The sequence below is a fragment of the Zosterops lateralis genome (genome assembly GCF_965231275.1).
Source record: "Zosterops lateralis genome assembly, chromosome: 1".
Classification (NCBI taxonomy): Eukaryota; Metazoa; Chordata; class Aves; order Passeriformes; family Zosteropidae; genus Zosterops; species Zosterops lateralis.
Genome location: NC_139762.1, coordinates 17237471 through 17257406, shown reverse-complemented (window position 1 = coordinate 17257406; position 19936 = coordinate 17237471). Strand labels below are relative to the sequence as shown.

At 42.4% G+C, this 19936-nt stretch overlaps 1 protein-coding gene across 1 annotated transcript in view; it reads right to left on the bottom strand.

Moving 5' to 3' along the window:
- Positions 1-17865: 17865 nt before the first annotated feature.
- The window catches only part of ODAD2 (outer dynein arm docking complex subunit 2), a gene marked incomplete at its 3' end in the record, with an annotated part of 61764 nt that continues 59693 nt past the window's right edge, over positions 17866-19936 (bottom strand). Inside the window, exon 12 of the mRNA XM_083876214.1 lies at positions 17866-17979. Coding sequence (XP_083732340.1) covers positions 17866-17979 — 114 coding nt within the window. The remainder of the gene's footprint in view (positions 17980-19936) is intronic.

The following is a 19936-nucleotide window of genomic DNA, read 5'->3' as shown; positions in this document are numbered from 1 at the left end:
TCCCTCTGCCTGTCCACCACGGTGGAATGTACGGATGCTCACTCCCTGTGTGGTTGATCAGAGGACCTGGGAAGGTAAAATATATTCCTTTCCTGTGTCTACTGGTGATGGTGCTGTTTGGGCTTGGGCTTGGAGGATCATTGCAGTTGCAGGGTATGTGGCCATCCTCAAGGACATGTGTGGTCCCTAGGAGTGGTGGAAATGTGCACTGCTCACCTGCCTGCCTGTCCTGAGCTGGGCAGGGCACAGACAGCCAGGGCAGCAGGTTGCTGAAGGCCTGGCAGATCCCACACCCAGAATAAGTCACAGCAGCAAGAGCCGAGGGCAGAAATCACCATTTGGAAAGCAGTACTTGAAAAAAACAAGCGCGTGTGGGGCAGGCATTGCCAAACGTGGCGAGGCAGTGGCAGGAGCAGTTGGCACTGCGGCGCCTCACAAGCCTCCAAAGCAGTGAGATCTCCCAAATCATCACATGTAAATCTCACACACACCCGCCCCCTCCATATTTTATTACATAGATCACAGTTGGAAAGCTTAAATGAAAACAGTGTTTCTATTTCCAGAGCTTGTTTAACATCATGAATGTGATACAAACTGTGGGCTTCATGTTTTTAATTAAGGTTACTTACCCTTCCATGCATGGAAAAAGAAGTCAATAGTTGCTGGCCGCATACCGCAGCCTGCAGCCGGCTCCCCTGAGGATGTAGCACCGGCTGATGGGAGCACTGCGGCTCCCCTGCATCCCACAGTGGGACAGAAGCCTGGGGCACAGCAGGACTTCAGGCACCTGCCAGGCTGGAGCTGCAAAAAACTCCTTGCAATTCTTTGCAACAGCCCTCTATTGGCCCCTGCTTGTGTGCCAGCTCCAGACAGCTGGTAGGCCAAGTTGGCATGCCAAAAAGGGGCATCAAGGCACTTTTCCAAGGGATATCGTGCAGAAAGAGCCTAAAAGTGGTGCTTTGGGTCTTAATGTGTCTCACTGGAGGAGCCAGGAAAAAATCAACTGTACTGTCAAGCTGAGAGGAGAATTTGCTCCTGAGGCTGCGAGTGATGGAGCTCCTCAGTGCCAGCCCCGCTCCAGCTCTTGGAGAGGCTGCAGCCCCAGCCCTGCTGCCTGGGCTTGGCAGCCATGCCACAGAGCTCAGATGGCACCACTGGGGCTGGCTGTGAGCCCTGCTCTGCCTGCTTCCCCCTTCTCCAGCCATGAGTGGGGGAAAATCCAAAACCAGTTCAGTAGGGTTCCATCTATGTCTCTAAATACAGTCCTTGTTTCTGGTGTCCACTTCTAGCAAAATGTTGCTTTTGTCCGTTGTTCTGGTTACTTTTTATATGCTATCAGCAAACATTTAGTCGGTGTTGCATTTTCACAGCTCTTCCCTCCAGCTGCAGATTCCTTCACAGTAAACATATATGTTTGAAATTCAAAGAATTTCCTCAAGTCCCTGGCACTCTCTGTGTTGTGGCAGGTTGAGTGGTTAAAAACTATAGCCATGTATATGGAAAGGCCTAAAGTTTTGTAGGTGAGAAATTATTTAGGATTATGCCAAATGGGATGTTATCCAAACTACAAAATAGCCACACTTGCAGGTAAAGTAGCTGCAGAGACTTGTTGGCATCCCTCACAGCTGGATCACTGCTGAGCAAAGTCTTGAGGCATATATAGACAAGGATGAACTGGCTTAACCATGTTGGCTAAAAGGAGTTTGGTCTGCTTCTTGCAAGGAGCAAGAGGTGGCAGAGTAGCTTTAGAATGGGCTTTTCGTGCTTAGTCTGGTAGCTCCTAGATCACTGGAATAAGATGACATAGGGATGAAGTTAAATCTTGTAATGTGGAGTTTTGTTAAATAGAGTCCTAAGAAAGGAAGAACTGCCTCTTTTGAAGACTTTGCTGGACCAATGCCTAGAATAGCCACTGTCTTAGAGCAAGGAAGGTCTCAGTGCTCCATCCTTGGGATCAGCGAGGTCATCATACTGGGCATACATCTGAGAGGGGACACAATTATGTTGGGCCACTAGAAAGCAAAGATAGGTTCTGAAGCTGCCAGATGATTTTTGCATGCAAAGACCTGTGGAGAAATGAGCTTTGGAAAGCTTCTCAACAAGACTGAAGGTGCACTTGAAAGATAATATTGTGCACTTATTTCTTTTCTTTATGGATATTTGGTTTGGACAAACTAGTGAGAAGGTGTCTTGGGATGATGTATGCAAGAAGGAAACACATCAATATAATCTGTGACTATCCCTAAAGCAGCTTTAGTGCCGGTGCTGCAGCATTGTCAAACTGCAGGGCCAAAGAATGTGGGGACCTCTGTGAGCAAGGAGAGCAACAACAGCCAAAGGTGAAATGAGGATGTTGTCAAGAGGGTGTTCTGAAACCTGGCTGATGTGACCATTAATCAAACCCTGTTTTCAATTCCAAATAATTGGACTGGTCTCAGATAAAATGATAGACTGTAGCTCCAGTGTTGCATTCCACACAACTCCACTATGTCCTTACTGTGTACACCTGGGAAGGGTGTCCACCAAGAGAGCTGGTCTGCTGTCTGCATGCTGCTGAATGTTGCAGAAAGGTGGACGAGACATCACCTGATGAGAAAGCCAAAATACAAGCCCTGTAAAAATGCAGATGACCTTGCGTCAAGGTCCAGTTCTTGCCTTCCACAAATCAGGAAGTTTTGCATGCTATTTATGTTTGGAAAAGAGTAGGTTGAGGGCATGGCTGGTTTGTAGAGTGGATATGTGCTACCACATACAATATTGCAAGGGAAAGTGGCTAGGGTGCTTCAGCTGCAGGAAGAGGTTAACCATAAAGCTGTGAGCATGGCTTTATTATGGCTGTCTGGTATGGTGGGGCTGAGACCATTCTGAAGTCAGGGAGCTGATCTTGCAAACATAAGGAGGGAGCATCCAAGGATGCAGCTGGCCTCTGTTTCTTTCAGAAGTATGGGGTTCTATGGGTGGCCTCCCTGATAACACCCTCACACTGGGGCTACTGGCAGCAAAAAGCCCCAGACAAACTGCAGACCTGGAAGCCCCCAACATACAGTTGTTGCTCTATCTAAAAGGGTGGAAGACCCAGTTCTGTTCTATGCATGTGCTTTGTCTTAAGAATTAATAACAAAACCAGAAAAAGGTCTCCAAACAAGGATCTCAGTTATTTCTACTTCCATCTGAACACATCCCCAAAGAGTCAGAAAAACAATCTCCCAACTTGTGCTTAAGGTCTTTATTTTTTCTCACTTCTCTGCTCCACCTCCATTTTTTATTGCATTTTTTAGGTTTCCATCCCCTTGGGCCGTGTAAAACAAAACTCCTTCCATAAGGCCTCTGCTGTGCATCAGCTGCTGTGTGCAGTGGGCACGAGGAGGAGGAGGGCTGTGGTGTTTGCAGGAGATGTGTTTTCCCAGCATCCCATAGCTCAGGCTTAGCTGGGGCTCTATGACCAGCCACAAGGGCAAAAGGGCTCCAGAGAGGGGCCAGGTGGTTTCCCTGGGAATAGAATTGTGTGTAATGCAGTCTTAATTAGGAGGAAATGTGGTCAGCAGGAGAAGCTCTGCAGTTTGGCCTGGGACAGAGCCATTGTCTTGAGATCAGGCCTCTTTTTATTTAGCTTCATTTATATGTGTGAGCTGTTCTCAATTTCGTGTTTAGGATCCAGGTGGGGTCTGTGTGTGCCCTATTGGAGACTCCACTCATGGCAATTGTGGCCTGCCTGGTTTCTTCTGTGCCCTCTGTGGAGCCAAGCTGTGTGGGTTGCTCCAGTCTGTACCATCACCCCTCAGCTAGAGCTTTTTGCTTTAACCCCAAGGTATACCAAGCCAGAGACTTGAGCCTTAGATACATACATGAGCTCTTTTATTCTGTAAAAAAAACCAACAGCGGTTCAAACTTCCCCAAAGAAGATGACATTCTTAATTATGTGTAACGTATCAATATAATCAAAATTACTAATTTTGCTATGTTTTAGACATTTTATTTATTTAACAGAGCTTTAAGTTCTCTACTTATTATTCTTAGAGCAAAATCACATCTTTGGAATCAAGTCTGTATTAGCCAGGGAGTGACTCAGTTCCATTTGATGTAGTATCTCAGATGGGTGATGTCTGTTCTACATTTGGAAAATGAATGTGGATTTGTTTGGATTTAATATTAATGGTGCAAGTCACATTGCAGAAATCACTGCTCTGAAAAGTTAAGCATAAATGCTGAACAGTTGATAACAATAATAATTATAAATCTAATTTTTCCTCAGCCACCTGTGCAAAAATAAACACACCACGCTGTGTTATTGAATTCCCTATTTTTTATGCCTGTTCTCTCATCTAGTTCTACTGGAGAGCATAAAGTCAGGTAATTTTGCCACCAATATTTTTCAGTAATACAGATCTAGAGGTCTATTCATAACTTGAAATTATCTGCAGGATGGTTCAAACCATGACCCATTTTTGCTCAAACTTGTCTTTTTTGGGCAGGAAGAGAAGAGGATGTGCACATGTGTGAGAGCAAAGGTAGTGCAGCAATGTGCAAGGACACTGTGATTGATGTGGCATCTGCCTGGGACCCATCCCCAGGGACTTGCTCCACCAGCCCTAACTCTTGAGCATCCCCAAATATCCAAAAATGTCAACCAGCTCGGCAAGCCAGGGAGAAACACGTGGGCTTAGGGGGCACACAAGGGGCAGCTGTGAGGGTCTGACTCCCTCCCCACTTGAGCTGCACGCGGTTTTGTGTGACCTCGAGGATTTCACAATCCCCATGCTTCTCTTCTGCAGCTGTAACACAGGAATAATAACGCTTCCTCCCCTTTCTCTGCTTCCTACTCTGCTTTTGGCACACTGCTAATACAAGAGGGCTTGATCTCAGTTGGAATCTATCACTGCTACTGACATGTTAATAATACCAGTAGAAACGTTTCCTCTTTCCTTTGTACTGACAGAGCTCTGCACGGGGTAGCAGCTCCCAACACGTCAGCCCAGAGCGTATTCACTTTCAACCCCAAATCTGAGGCATTTTCCGGACACAAGACAGAGAGGATGCAAGATTCAGGCTGACTTTTAGGATTTTAAACAGGGAGAAGTAGTCATAACATGCTTTGGTTTGATGGTCCTCCAGTTATTGCATAAACCTCTGATTTATCCTCATCCTCTTGGCTGCTTGCACGGCGTTAAACCTCGTGCGGTTGAGTCGGGGTTTCAATGATTTTCTGTCTAGAAGCTCCTCTGGTAGATATTGGGTCCTGGAGAGGACAGGGGGAGTTGGAGTGCGTTGCCTTGGCAACACGGATGTGATTGAGGGGATTTTGTGTCTTGAAGGAAAACCCCAAAGTTAGTGCCAGTTTTTATAAAGACTGTGTGGAGTCAGGCACCCGGAGCTGCCTGGGGAGAGCTTCCTCTGGGACACAGGATCCCGCTCTCTCTGGCTCTGCTTGGGAGTCACATAGTGGGGAGTTGGTTTCCCTCAAGGGAAGCCTGAGAAAATCTAAAGATAAAATAAGGTTGCAGGAAGATTCTTCTAAAGATGGCATGCAATTAATGTTGTTGGCCTGAGTCTGAAAGTCTCCTTTCTCATTGCTTGCAAATGTCATACAAAAACATCTCCCTAGCTGCTCTAGCTCTTACATAATTGATAATTTATAAATCTCCAATGATTTAGAAGTTTTCTGAAAGTTGTCCAGTAATAATAATAATGTTTATTCAAGCAGATCAAAAAGTCAGGCCAATCATATTCATCTGCTTAACCAGTGCTGATAGCTGTATTGTCTCCTTTTCAGCATTACAGAGGTCAAACCTCTGTAAATAGCTGTAAAATACACAAATGCTATTTTAGCAGAGGCTAAAGCCAGCGACTCAAGATGCAATTTGGCTTTGATAGCTACTGCAAGCCTCGAATGTAGACACCTGAGGAAAGGCAACAAACTCACACTCTGTGCTTTCCTGCTTGTGTACAGAATAGATGGATTCTGCAGAGTGCAAAACATGAACTGTAGCAGCATAACTCATGTACACACTGTTACTATTTATTATTGGTGAGGCTGAGGCATGCAAGCCAGCAAAGGAAATAGCTGGCACATCTTCATTAATTCCTTCTGGTTCTAAAGTAAGTAGTTTTCAGGAAATAATTCTCCAAGACCTTGGCTACACACACAGCGTATTTATTCAGAGTTGGCAGGGGCACCAGAAAACATATAGTTCATAGAGCCCTCATTTCTTTGGATCCCGAAGGTGTTTATCAAAAATGATTTTTAGACAGATTAGAGCCACACACATGCACAGAACCATGCCTATGACAGTCATTATGTCTCCAAGCACTCTAAGTTTAATCATAACCCCCATCCACCCTTTGAATAAACTTCAGAAATTCCCCGATGGCATTAAGGGTTATTTTGAGAATGAGAAGACATCCACCTTAGCTTGGCAAGTGAATGTTGGCTTCACAGTTTTTTTCCTCCAAGTTACTTGAATATAACTATTATACTTTCTTCTGAATTGTAACTATTTGACTTGTGACCTCACAGATACTTTACTTGTTGCTGTGAGATCTAGCCATGACTAAACCCAGAAATTTAGATATATATCCAGACTTTTTTATCTGAAAAATAGACTGAAAATCTTGAATATCAGTCTCTCTCATGAGATGTCCTGATTTCATGCACTACAACAGGGCCAGAAATAACACAAGAACAGCTTTTCTCACAGTATTTCAGTAGTTCTTTGCTGGCCATTGCCAAAAGCAGGATGTGAAGACATGCACGAACATTAAAGCAAACTCTTATTAGAATAGTTCAAGTTCCTTTTGCATTGTGGTAAAAATTCGTGTCAATTTTCATTCTATTCAGACTATTTCAACCCTTTCAGTACTTCAAAAATCCGTCAGTGTTTTTTCTTAATAAATCATTCTGCTAGCTTAAATGTGATTTGTGGGTTTTCATGTTTTTTCTTTTTCTTTTTAAACACAGGCCAAGGATATGACAAAGTGCTCAGACCCAAATTGCACATTTGATTGTACACATAACTGTTGGCTATCCCATTGACTTTGCAAGAATTCCTCATTGGTGTAGTATTAAGCCTTAAGTAAGTGTTTACAGGATTGTGACAGAAAGTGCCCTAGGATGCCCAGGGAAAGACTGCAACTGCCATCAGTAGGGATGTGCCCCAGGGATAAGGATAGATTCAGTTTCAGGTTTGCATGATTGTTTCCTTCAAAGCTGTCATCAGACTCAGGTGCTGGTCACCTCACAGTCTTTCCACAAAGTAGCAAAATGGTATAAAGTTAACTGCTCCAGCTGCCAGGGTAAACACTGGGAGTAAGTGCAAGCACGAAGCAGAGCTGTAGCCTCCTCCTGTGGGCTCCTCCAGTGTGGGATGTGCCCTGGGCTGGCAGCTGAGGCAGGAATGGGGCAGATCCTGGTGCTGTGTGTGCCCCATCCTGGCAGTGCCTGAGCAGTACTTGCAGCACTGCCCTGAGGTGCTCCGGACCTTTCAGAGTGATGGGACAAATATGCTCTGCCACATGGCAGGTTGTGCTCTCCTGGAGAGGGGCTCTCCACACACTCTGGAGTTGTGATGGCATCAGGTGAGGTTACAAATCTCTCTGCAGAGCAAGGTTTTCCAGGTGTCTGAGCCTGGGTGATTCCCAGGGCAGAGAGGAGGTCAGCTAAAGCCCTTTGGACTTACCTTCTCCAGCAGGCATATCCCAGCCTGTTTTAATAGACCCATGCATCCCTTACTTGCCTATATTTTCTCTTCACTAATTCAGTGAGGAAAGGATTGCAGGGATGTGGTGAGAAGCTTGTCCATGCTGGGGCAGGAGCACCTTGCTGCAGAGACACCTTGCTGCCACTGATGAGGAGCTGAGCACTGTGCCCATGAACTAGTATCTAATGAGAGGGAAAGTGAACAGAATTTTGGACTGCCCAGGGCAGCAGTGAAAGCCCAGATCTCCTGAACTGGTCTGTTCACTAACTGCAAACTTCACATCACCACATGGCACCAGGTGTTGGCTCAAACACTTGGTGTCCTTAGGAGAGCTGTCACCCTGTCAGGTCCTGGCTGGAGAGGGTCAAGTCACTGCTATAATAGAGAGGAGACCTCTAGTGTTTTGCTGATGCTCTCCCCAAGGACAGCTGAAATATTAGTGTCTTACTGCAGATGGGTGAATCAGAGTGTGAAAACACTTGCCTGGCAAGCCAAGAGCTGTCAGGCCATTTACAGGATATAGTACAGAGTTTGCAGCCCTGGGATTATGAACCCTAAAATCTCAAATCAAGAGGGCACTTTGGGAGCCACTAAATCCTAGAAGAGGGTTTTATTGTTCACCTTTCTAGGGACAATAACAGGATTAAAGCCACCTGGCCACATAGTATTTGAATTGAAAATTGATTTCATTCTCAACATTTATTTCTCTTCAGTGGCCTGTAATGTCTCCCTCCATGGGATGCAGATATCTGGGAGGAACAAATGGTCTTCTACAGTGCACAAGTGACACACTACGGGTTTTATTGAAGAAGCCTTTGAGGAGGACACCCACTGGGCCTCCTGTAGTTCAGAGAACTCAGTTCTGAAGTCTTTTTCAATGTCACAGTCACTGTCCTGTAAAAGACTGCAGCTAGGATGCCTGGGCCCACTTGGAGCACTGTCTCTCAAAAAAAAAGGCACTTTGATTTGTGCCTGTGTTTATGTGGGAGACTCTCCATGGATTGAGCCATAAAGTCCCAGTTAAGGTAATTCTGTCTGGCAGCAGCACTAGATAGTTTGCAATGAACATTTATAAACCGTCCAAGGAATATGATTTCTTACATAAAAGATCCAGCTTTTTAAGGCTTTTACTCATGGAGCTGCTTCAAGCAGTCCTCATACCTCAGTCCTCCCTTGGATGGACTCTGCAGCCCTGGACCAAGCGGCTGATAATACAGAAATGCTCCAAATGCTTGGAAAGGACACAGTCATGTCAATTGTCTCCAATAAAGGTAGCAGTCACAAACACATGGGTTTGCCAAAAGTCCCTGGCTGGTTCCAAAACGCTTTCATTTGTTTGCATTGCTAATCTACCAGAGACTGAGACTGCTCGGAGAGATACCAAGCCTTTTGTGAGCTTTCTTTCTCCCTGCTTCTGTTGGGATCCGCCGGACAGCAGCCATCTGAGAAGGTTTTGGGAGACTGTACGGTTATCAGACTGAGACAGAAGGAAACAGTCTGAGCTGGAGGCAGGACAGCCTGTGCACATATTCATTCTTCAAGTCCTTTTGCTTCTCAGCAGCTCGTCAGGGCTGTCAAACTCAAGGTCTCATTGCAGCAAGGTCTGGACAGGCTGGAGGAATGCCTTGCTGATATGCATCCCCATAAAATTTAGTTAATGCTGTAACAAACAGGGCATTTGGCTCACAGATCATGATGGGATCCCCACTAAAATAAAATTTCTTTAAAACTTTCTGAAGCTCTCTTCTCATAGCAGAGAGCCATGTACTTTTGTGTATTTATGGAAAAGGGAGCAGCATGAGAGTAGTATAGGCCATATATCCCTTTTTTGAGTAGATGCAGTGTTGATTCATGTCCCTTGTTGGCCAGAACAATTTCCCAAAAGAGGGGCTGCCTTTGGATCCTGGCATCCTGGCTTGCCATTCCATTGTGCAGGATCCCAAAATCTGTGTTTATCAGGCTAAGAAACTAAATCATCTTTCCTTGCTTCTTGCTAAAGTCCTTCCTCAATAAAACCTTTCTGTCCACCTCACTTTCTTCCATGCAGCTGAAGGTGCAGCTGTTCTCTCCTGGGCCCTGCAGCAAAGAGCCAGGTGAGAGGTACAGGGCATGAGTGCAATCCCTCAGCCCTGGTGCTCCCAGAACTGGAGCACACTGGGTGCCTGCACATTAGCTCAACAAGTGGGAATCACTGAAAGTGACTCCTCCATCCCTCCCCTCAGACTTTCCTCGGGCAGGATTGACATCCCACAATCCATGTCTGGAACCTTTATGCAATTATTTATCACCCAGAGCTACCCAGGGCAGTGTTCCTGCCACAGCAGGTTGGGTTTGCAGCACTTCCTCATTCAACAGGAGCTCTCCAGGGGTAGCCTGCAGCCTCCCTTTGGCTCTCACCTGTTTTGCCATCATTTCGTTTGCAGTTATTCAAGGCAAACCTACTCAAATCACACTTGCTGCTGGCCAAGGCAAAATGTTACCTGTCTCAGCAAAGTGAGATTTCATCTATTTTTCCACAGGCTTTCTTGAATGAAACCTTGAAGGGGTACCTGCAGGTGGCAGCCACATTTTGTAAGTGAATTCGCTCCACATTCTTACAACTTCGTAAAATTGCCACTAGTTGATTACAGAAGCACAATCTTGTTACTTCGTTGGCCTGTTTAATTTAGAAATGTAAATCTCACGGATTTCTGACAATTGCTAACTTTCTCATTGGATTAAATTCTTAGAAAGTTTTATTGATTCATTCTGCAGGGCTTTCCAAGGTTTTCTTTGGCTGCATCAGCTTTTCTAAACTGCCACTTAGATCTGCTATGAAAATATATGCCTCTGCATCCAGTGCACACTCTGCCAGATGCACAGTGGAAGCCCTGAGCCCAGGCTGCCTATCAGCCCCCTGCCCAATGCTGCAGGGTGCTAACCCCTCCATTGGGACTGCTGGTACTAGGAAACTCCACAGAGAAGCTCCGTGCTTGATCTCAAGCCTCTCAGGACTTAAACCCGAGGTTGCAGAAAGATGCTTCACATCCATAAAGCTGCTTGTGGACTTCAGCATTTTGGCCAGTACTTTGTGAGGCACGCCAACATCACAATTGTGTTTTGTCCTAGTTGTAATGGTTGTCCATGAAATGGAATAACTGTTCCAAGGCCACAAGGGGCCTCTCTCACGTCTGCTTTCTCTGATGGAGACTCTTGCAGTTTCTGAGGGTGCTGTGGGACAGTAGAGCCTGCATTTCTCATCTCCCAGAGCAAGAATGTACATGGTAGAGTATAAAGTATTTTCCTCTTAAAGCTGAAAAATATTTCAGCTCTTTTGGGATGGTGGGTGTGGATGTGGCAGTCTTGTAGGAGAGGAGACACATGATTCAAATGCAGTTCTAGCAAAAGTTAAAGTGGTTTCTATTACACATTCCTACAAAGTTCAGAACAGATAAAGTGGTAATTAGATATCAGTAACTGCCAGTGGAACTAAAATCATAACATATATCTCAGTAACTGTTGATGTAGAAATGTCCACAGAAGGGAGTCTACAGCCATACTTGTAGAGCCCCAAGACTGGTGAAAGGAGCGTGTCCACACAATGGAAGTGTCTTAAAGATATGCAAAAATGTGAAAAGCAACTTGAGGAGACTGGAAAGAGTTCTGTTTTGGGTTGTTTTTTTTTTTTTTTTTAATGTGGAGTTTGGAAATAATTTGGCCTCAGTTTCTTCAGACAAATCATTCCTCTTTGTTTTGTAGTGCTTTTTTTTTTTTTAATGCCGAGTTTGGAAATAATTAAACCTCACTTTCTTCAGACAAATCACTCCTCTTTGTTTTGTACCTCTTCACGCCACATCAGATCCAGCGCTTGGCAGTCACCTATATTCCTTAGTTGCCGCGCTGAAAAACATTCACCTAGTCATTACATTCTGGGAAGCATACCAAGGCTGGCCCACAGATGTCCGCTCTTCCAAATATTTTTCCTTTTACATGACACCCCACCACAGACAGTTGTGGAACGGGTTGGAAGGAGGCATCAATCTGACCATAACTTCTGTTTCTGAACATATTTTGCCCTTCATCTGCAAGTGCGTATGGAATAGTTCTCTCCGAGAGTTGCTCCAGCTTAACTTTGAATATTTTTCTGCCTAACCTCATGCAGGGGTAAGGACTAGGTAGTCTGCTTTCCAAATGGTGCCGTTAAAAAAATAGACAGCCATAAATGAGTTCAATGAAGGTCTGCAGAGTAAGACTGGCAGCCATGGGGACAGAGATTTTCCCTATACAGAGCAAACACAGGACAGAAAAGGGCAATCCTAGAGCCTCTGACTACTGCAACCCATGGTGAGCAGTTATCAAGGACAGCATGAGAACGAAGCAGAATACTGATCTCTTCTGTCTGAACATTAGGAGCTGGTTTATTTTGGGCTGATCACCCCCTGGAAAGTGGGCAGAGAAGACCCACTGGAGTAATACTTGGTGTTGTCCTCCAGTGGGTCTCAGCTCAGCCTTAATCAACCCCAGTCCTATAACCAAGGTTTACATAACTGCTGACCATCTACCACCAGCCTCCTTCTCCTCTTTCTTTTTTATTTTTTGAGTGTCTGTTTGTCCCAATATGTGTTCCCCCACCCTTCCGTCATTGGAAGGTTTAATGCTGAGTGAAAAACCACGAACAGCCTTTGAACGTGTTCTGCCAAGTCTCTTTACAGTACAATACTGGCAGGAGTAAAACTCTGGAGCCAGGCAAATATGCAAGCTTCATCACATTAAAGCAAGCAGAGTTGTACGGTTATTGCATCATTCTATGGCTTCCCAGACGTTGTTGTTATGTTTTCATTAGAGCAACAGAACTGCACTTGGTGCTTTCTGCTGAAGAGCCAAGGAGGCCCCAAAAGGCTGTCAAGTGGGACAGAGAATGCGGCAACTGGAAAGATGAGTGGTTTACTGCACTAATTTTATAGTGCAGCCTTTACCAGTTAGTGGTAGAGGGAACCAGCAACATGATCTGTGTTCACTTTTTTTCAAAAAAGACACATAGCCAAATACTTATAACTATTTGCTTGTTCAAGACAAGTTATTTGGAAGTTTAACTACTACTGAATCAACCAACATTTTTCAGCACTAAATAATTTCAACTCGATATCATATGTTTTTAATTTTATCAGCATCTGTATTTTTTTAATTACCATTTTTATTAAAGCTTCTATTTTTTTTTTTCCAGAAGGACACAAATCTCTAGCTATTTAATCTGGATATTAGAAGGTATGGTTCAAGGCTCAGCCATTGAAGGAAAACTCTGCTGCCAGATGGACCCACTGGAGCACAGGTGCTGAGCTTTTCTTTCTTGCCTTCACCAAGCCCTTGAAGAAGTGGGCTGTTAGTGAAGAAGTCCAGCATGGCTGGACAAGACTTTATCACCACTAACAATTGCAAGGAACAATCTGGACCCCCAAAAGCTTCTTACCCATTTCTCACCTAAGAAAGAAGGGAGCAGCTTTAAAGGCATTAATGATCCTGGTGCAATGGGGAGTTGACTGTAAACTGCTGGTTTACAACCTCTTGCTTCATGGTTCAGCATTAGTACAATGTCATTCTTGTGGTCCTCTTACACAGTCAAATGTCCAATACACAGTCAAAGTAACAAGAAGCAAAGGTTTTGACTGGCCAAGTACTATCCTGTCACTGTGTCAGGATTCTCAAATGATGAAAACGTGAAATTAGTGAAGATGGCTTTGTGTCACTGCTGAACTACAGAAGTGGCAGGATTAGGTCACATTATATTATATAGAAGCCAAAGTCAACACTTCCTTACGTGCATTGATGAGCCTTTCAGAAGGAAAACATTTGTGTTTAAAGTAGAATTGATTGCAGTTGTAAAAGATCAAGCAACTGAAGGGTCCTGTGCTCTATGTAGACCAGGATAAATACACATAACTTGCCAATGACAACAACTGGAAAAGAGAAAGGAACTTGCCAACTGAAGGGTGTCTGTCAGATAACACAAAAACAAATCAAGAGGATAAATACAAGCCATGGTGATGTTGTCAATGGAAATACTTCCCAGAAAGTTGTATTGAACTGATAACTAAGCAAAGCACAAGTTACAATGAAAATTGCAGTCAAGGAAAAGGTTCATGAAAATGGGTGACTTTTGGCTGCTTTCAATAGCCAAAGCAGCAAAATATTAAACACTGAGGAATATCGCTGTTTAAGCGAGGGAGAGAACAGTAAGTGGCAAAATTAATTCCTTTAGAAATGGTGCAATGTAATATCACTGCAATGGCTATGGCTGAAACATGCTGATCCTGGCCTGTGCCAAGTCACTGAACAGTCCACAATTAGGTTGTCTGAATTCAAGAATGGCCAAGATGCAGCACAGCCTCCTTCTCTTGTTCTGGATCCTGAGCAGTGTGTGGCAAAGCTTAAGTGGCTAAAGAAGAGGCAAACCACAATTTGCAGTTGGGGACCAGTCAGCTTCTGACTCTGGAAATAAGCTCTGCAAACAGCCTGCATGGAAACTTGAATTCCACTGCTGAAGAAACACATTACATTTTCCATCGCAGTCATCCTGCTGTCATGTATAAAACAAAGATTATTTTGCTGGAAATGTGCAAGGAATAATCATTTAATTTATTATGAGATGAAATTCTTAAACTAACATATTATCTAGTTCAGCCTCCTGGGATGATTCACATCTGACCCCCAGTGTAAGCAGCTCACTCAACTCATTTTAGGAGACACGGACTGAAAGAGGTACCACACTTTTACACAAAGTGATCAGTTAGCCTAAAGCATATTACTGAGTCAAATCTTGAGACAGCCCTGTGAGTCTCAAGCTCATTTACTTTCCAAAGGAAAGTTTTGGTGATTGAGCAAAATAACAAAGCCCCTAATATATCACAGATTCCTTGCACCCAGGCCGTGAAGTTTATACTTCTCTTACAACTTGGAGACAATATCGTGTGTCAGAGCACATGCACTTGTCATTAGCATGAACATTAAAAGGAAATGAACATAAATCCTGGATTTGAATGTGTAGTTTGAACATCCTGGGACAATTAAATTATTGATAATGGTTATCTGTCACCAAGCAATAAATCATAAAGTCATGGAGTGGTAGAAGAAAAGCTATCTTGCTGCTGACAGATGTGTAGACTGAAAGATGTGGTGGGCTTATAAGGTTCCAGAAATAATTGCATAAAGGTGAAAGATTTCTTCTCTTGCTTTTTTTCTCATCAACTCTAGTATTTCCATACTCAAAACAATACTTCCTCATGACAATTTTTCTTACTTGGACTCTGCATTTTTTGACATTTTAGTGTAATTGAGGAACAAAGCTGACAATGAGCAGCCGGTGAAGAGCAGGCCTGGCGTTGTGACTGCCAGCTGGAGTATGGTCTCTGCAGAGGTGGGATCTAGCTTCTGAAACTGTGAACAGTGATAGATGCTCCCTGCTGACGGTAATGTCAATGTACATAAACAGGAAAAAAGAACCATGTTATAAAAGTGTGAAACTACAGGAATCACACAGAGAAAACATGGAGGGAGCAGACTGAGCAGATGATGGAAAATGAACAGGAGAAAGCCTGACTGCCTCTTCTAAACCACTACATTTCTGCCACTAAAATAATTTGTACATTGAATTGCTCTGAGTTGGAAATAATACTGATCCCCATATGCAGTATAACCATATTTCCTAAGAGGCTACAGGTTTACATGGACAAGTAGCAGCTGGTGGAAAGAGCAAGGAGTGAAGGCATTTCCCTTCCAAGCATGGGAGCCAGGGAGTGGGAGCTGCCTGCTGCCTGGTTAAACGTGTGGGAATGTTGTGCCTGGGTGGTGGCAGTGCCTTGGTTTGGTGCCAGGGCTTGAATAGGCTGGTGGGCACTGCCAGGAGGACTGGAGGGCTGTGTGAGCAGCATGGGGGACCCAGCTTTGTGAGGATCCCTTTTCAGATGGCTGCAGCACTGTGAAACTCAGCACAGATCTGTGGACAAAGTGGAAGCTTTTCAAGTGTACATGCTGTACTGCAGCACTCACAGGGGCCAGGGATCACATTCATTTATTCATTTTCCAACAACTAAATCTCTTTATATTAATTACATGGAATCCACCAGTTTTGGCCAAAAAAGATGTATTTTTCTAATACTAGTTCTTTGCCTATGTGGTGATCCATATCGATTTCAACAATTCTTCTCCTTGCACAGAATTTTAAAACTGCAGGCATGGTAAAGGAAAAGAAAACAGCACAAGTAAGTTAGCTTAAGTCTGGGATTAACTGTCTGAGGTTTTAAAATAAAGGTTTCAGATTAACTACTTGGAGGCATAAGGGCTACCAGTGTGAGTGAGAATGGCAAACTGAGGGCATTTCATTGTCAGAAACATGACATTTATTGCCCTGACACCTGTATCATAAAATTAAGCTTGCTTTAGAACTTATTCCATTTGAAATCCATGCTAAACAATCAAGTGTGCCTTGAGAGGTCATGCTAAGGACAAGAGTTATTTTCAGGGAGTTTTTTTCCCTTCAACAGTTAGAAAAAATAAGCTACCATTTTACGTGTTATTCATAAGTGAGACTGTGATAAACTATTTGTATCCACAGCTTCTCTCACAGAAAAGACAAAAATAAAATCAAGCCTCTTCTCTTTCAAATGAATTTGGCAATTAGCATTTATTTTAGAAGTATTTTTGGGTATAGCAATGAAGCATATGATACTACTACAGCTGTGACATCAGTATAATAATATAGACACGTTTATTCAAAATAACATACCAGGCCTGTGGGGCAGAGCTCGAAAATACCTAAAATAGCATTTACATGGTCACTGGATGCTGATGGAGCTTGTGATGAACCCTGTGACTGTGCTGGTGTTTATACTGATCAAAAAATACTACTTGGATTGACATTTCGATTTTCACACTGTCAGCATCTGTCCATAGCTGGCTTCATTTAAAATAGCCTCTACACCTTCCCTAAGGGCCCAGTAATTCTCCTTTTTCAGAATTGTGCAAGTATTCCAAAATGAAACTTAAAATGAGTCTTCATGTCGGTTTCAGAGAAAACACAAATAAAAAGGTGGATTGCCATTATGTCTTCCTCAGAAGTTTCTGTCAGCAAGAAAGTTATTTGCCTTGAGAAGTCATGCTAATTAGAGGAAAATAATGAAATTGCAAAATGCTTCTAAACCAAGAAAATTTTTAATTATTAAGGGAAGTAAAAAATAATTCAGAAGTGAGCCCTTGACAAATGCAAGTCATTTAAATATTTGCTTTTTTCATTCTTGTCAGCAGTCTGTGCTTGCAATTAAGACATTACTGCTCTCAAATAAATGCCCTAGCATTATTTGTTTAGCATAGTACAGTGGATACAGGATGTAATTTACAATATCAATAATAATTTTTGTGCATTTTTGAAAGCAACTGTAATTCTGAACATCATTTTATGCAGAAAAAAAGTAACTACATGAATATAATGATGTCTTCAGTTAAAAATTTAAAAACACAAAAAGATAATGTGCAAATGTAAATCTAATATCCGACTCTTTATTTAGAGCTGAGTTAAACGTGTTAATTAAAACACATTTCACCAGCTACTTATGAAATTAAGCACTATTTTGTTTGATGTTGGAAGAAATGGGAAATTTGGAGTGATGTCTATTGCTACAGCTGTTTGCAGTCTTTATATAATGCCAGATGTGAGATTCATGTATCTGCATTTTCTGCTCTCCTGTGACTCACAAGTGATCAAACATGCAAAAGCATAACAAGAGAATGACTGGACAAGATTATAATGCAGGGAATTGTTCAAGACATTCATAAATTGCTGCATAACCACACACACAGAGAAGCAAAATTTATTGTAATGTCACAGATAAGCAAAACCATGTATATCTACAATGAATTAAAATAAGAGCATATCAATTGTAGAAAATGTCTTTAACATAACTGATGGTCTTTTGATGGATTTAATGCTAAATCACACACAAAAGTAGGTGGGACTTTCATCAAACCTAGGGGTGACAAACCAGTAATGTCAAATTAAATGTAAGTTTCCACAGATTTATTTTTATTAAATTATCTTCAAATAGATGAGCTCTGCTATGAAATACAGATGCTAGAAGGAGTAATTGTGTATTTAAATGTAGCTGAATTGCAAACAAGTGTGTTGGTAAAAGCTGCTGAAGCATCAGCCATATTTTGCTTTTTCTGTTGCCAGAGCCAATCTGCGAATGTTTGCTATGCAACCAGCTGCTGCCTCCTGCAGAGCGTCATCTGTAGAGCCTACCATGGCCAGTAGGAGCTAGCAAAAACACAGAGGAGAAAAGAAAAACAAATCAGTGTGCTTCTATTTCAAAACTGTTCAAATCCTATCTAGAACAATTGCATGAATTAACCCACACAGCTGATAAATAAAATACTTACGATCATATTAACAACACTGCATTATACATATGCATCCATCTACTACATGTATGCTTTTGTATGCATATATCCATTAACATCCACACAGAAGTGCAATGCATTATATTTTATCATATTTGGATCTGTGAATTGATATTTTCATGTCTCATTTTCTGGTTATTTGGTTATTGCACTACGTCCATCTATTGGTTATGATTTGTATTTTTGTTATTTTAAGGAGAAATTGCACATGCTTAATGTGAGTCATGTGAGTCACAATTTTCCCCCCAAAGTATACCCCCCCAAAGTAAAATTTTACATGCTCAATATTTTTAAGAAACAAAGCCATGGTTTTTTTTGGGTTTTTTTTTTTTTTTTTGTCTTGATCATGAAACTGGATTCATGCGATGTACCCTTGTGTCCCATTGACTGTAGTAGGTTTCTTTATTGTCACAGCAAACTATTCATGTTAAATATCTTGAGGGACATAGATTTGGGCATATCAACCTTAAATATTTGCATGTAAGAATGAAAAACAAAAGTTCAAGAAAGGCACCAAACTTTTGGACTTGATTTTGGACTTGATTCTGGACTTGATTCTGGACTTGATTCAGCTTTTCAGTCATGTGTAGTACTACATCCTTTACTCTGGAAGTCATTCAAATTTTTCAGTGGAAATTCCCTGGGAGTACGGTACTGTTCAACATGAGTATGACACAAGACAGGCCTTGGTGATAAAACATTTTTACATATCAGAAAACCATTAATAATGGCTTTGGATCTCACTTAAGTATGTTGCAAGTCAGTGATGCAACTGCAAATGCAATATAGCTGGAAAGGAGAAGACTCTTGCTTAGCTTAAATCAGCTCCACACAACTCCCAGATTTCTGAAAATTTGCCAGGCTTAATGTGCATTCAGGTATTTTGAGGCTCAGACAGCTCTAATTAAAACCTGTATTTTCAGTCTGCAATACTTAGGAATCTGTATTCACCCAAACAATGTTGGGTTAAACCACAGAGAAATCTGTTATCACTCAACTTTGGTGCATATTTTTCATACAGCTAAAATATTACACAAAATTATGAACTGCTAAATATAAAAGCATAAATTGAATGCAGACATCAAATTCATATGCTACCTTTTCCTAACCTTCCAGCAGTCGTGAGGCATGGGCCACAGCTGCACACATATGGCATTTACTTAGAGAGATCAAAGCATTTTGTACTTGAGGAAGTATTTGTGTTAGCCAAATGTACAAAACAAGCATCTTTCCAGTCACCTTTCACCCTTTGACCCCCACATGCAGCATGTAAGACTGCCTGTGATAGGCTTCAATTATGTCAGAAATGTCAATTAAGCATCAACGATAATTTTATCTAGAATTCCTTCTTAACATTTCCATTACTATAATCAGATATCTAGGTTCAAGTAGCTGGGTAGAACTCTTAAAATATGAACCCTTCTGAAAGGATAGGCCAGAGTTAAGATGACATGAGAAGAAATGATAACAGAAAGGTTTATGTTTCTATACTTAATTTGTGTGCAAAACCTGGGCCAGGGTCAGCAACCAGAGAAGTCAGTGGAAGGTTCACCACTGACTTCAAGTGGACATAAGACTGAGGAGACCACAGGTCTACATGTAATGATAAAGGAGCTCTATAAAGCACAAAGACCAGAATGCAAGCTTACCAAATGCTTAACTTCTATTTTTTTTTTTTCTTCAGAAAAACTGCTGGATGAAGGTCTTTCTTCTTTGCCATTTGTCAAGAGCTGATCTCTCATCAGCTTAAATTACCAAGTGATTCTTCAGGTGCCTCACAACTTTCTTGTGCAACAGAAGAAAACTGCTATAGA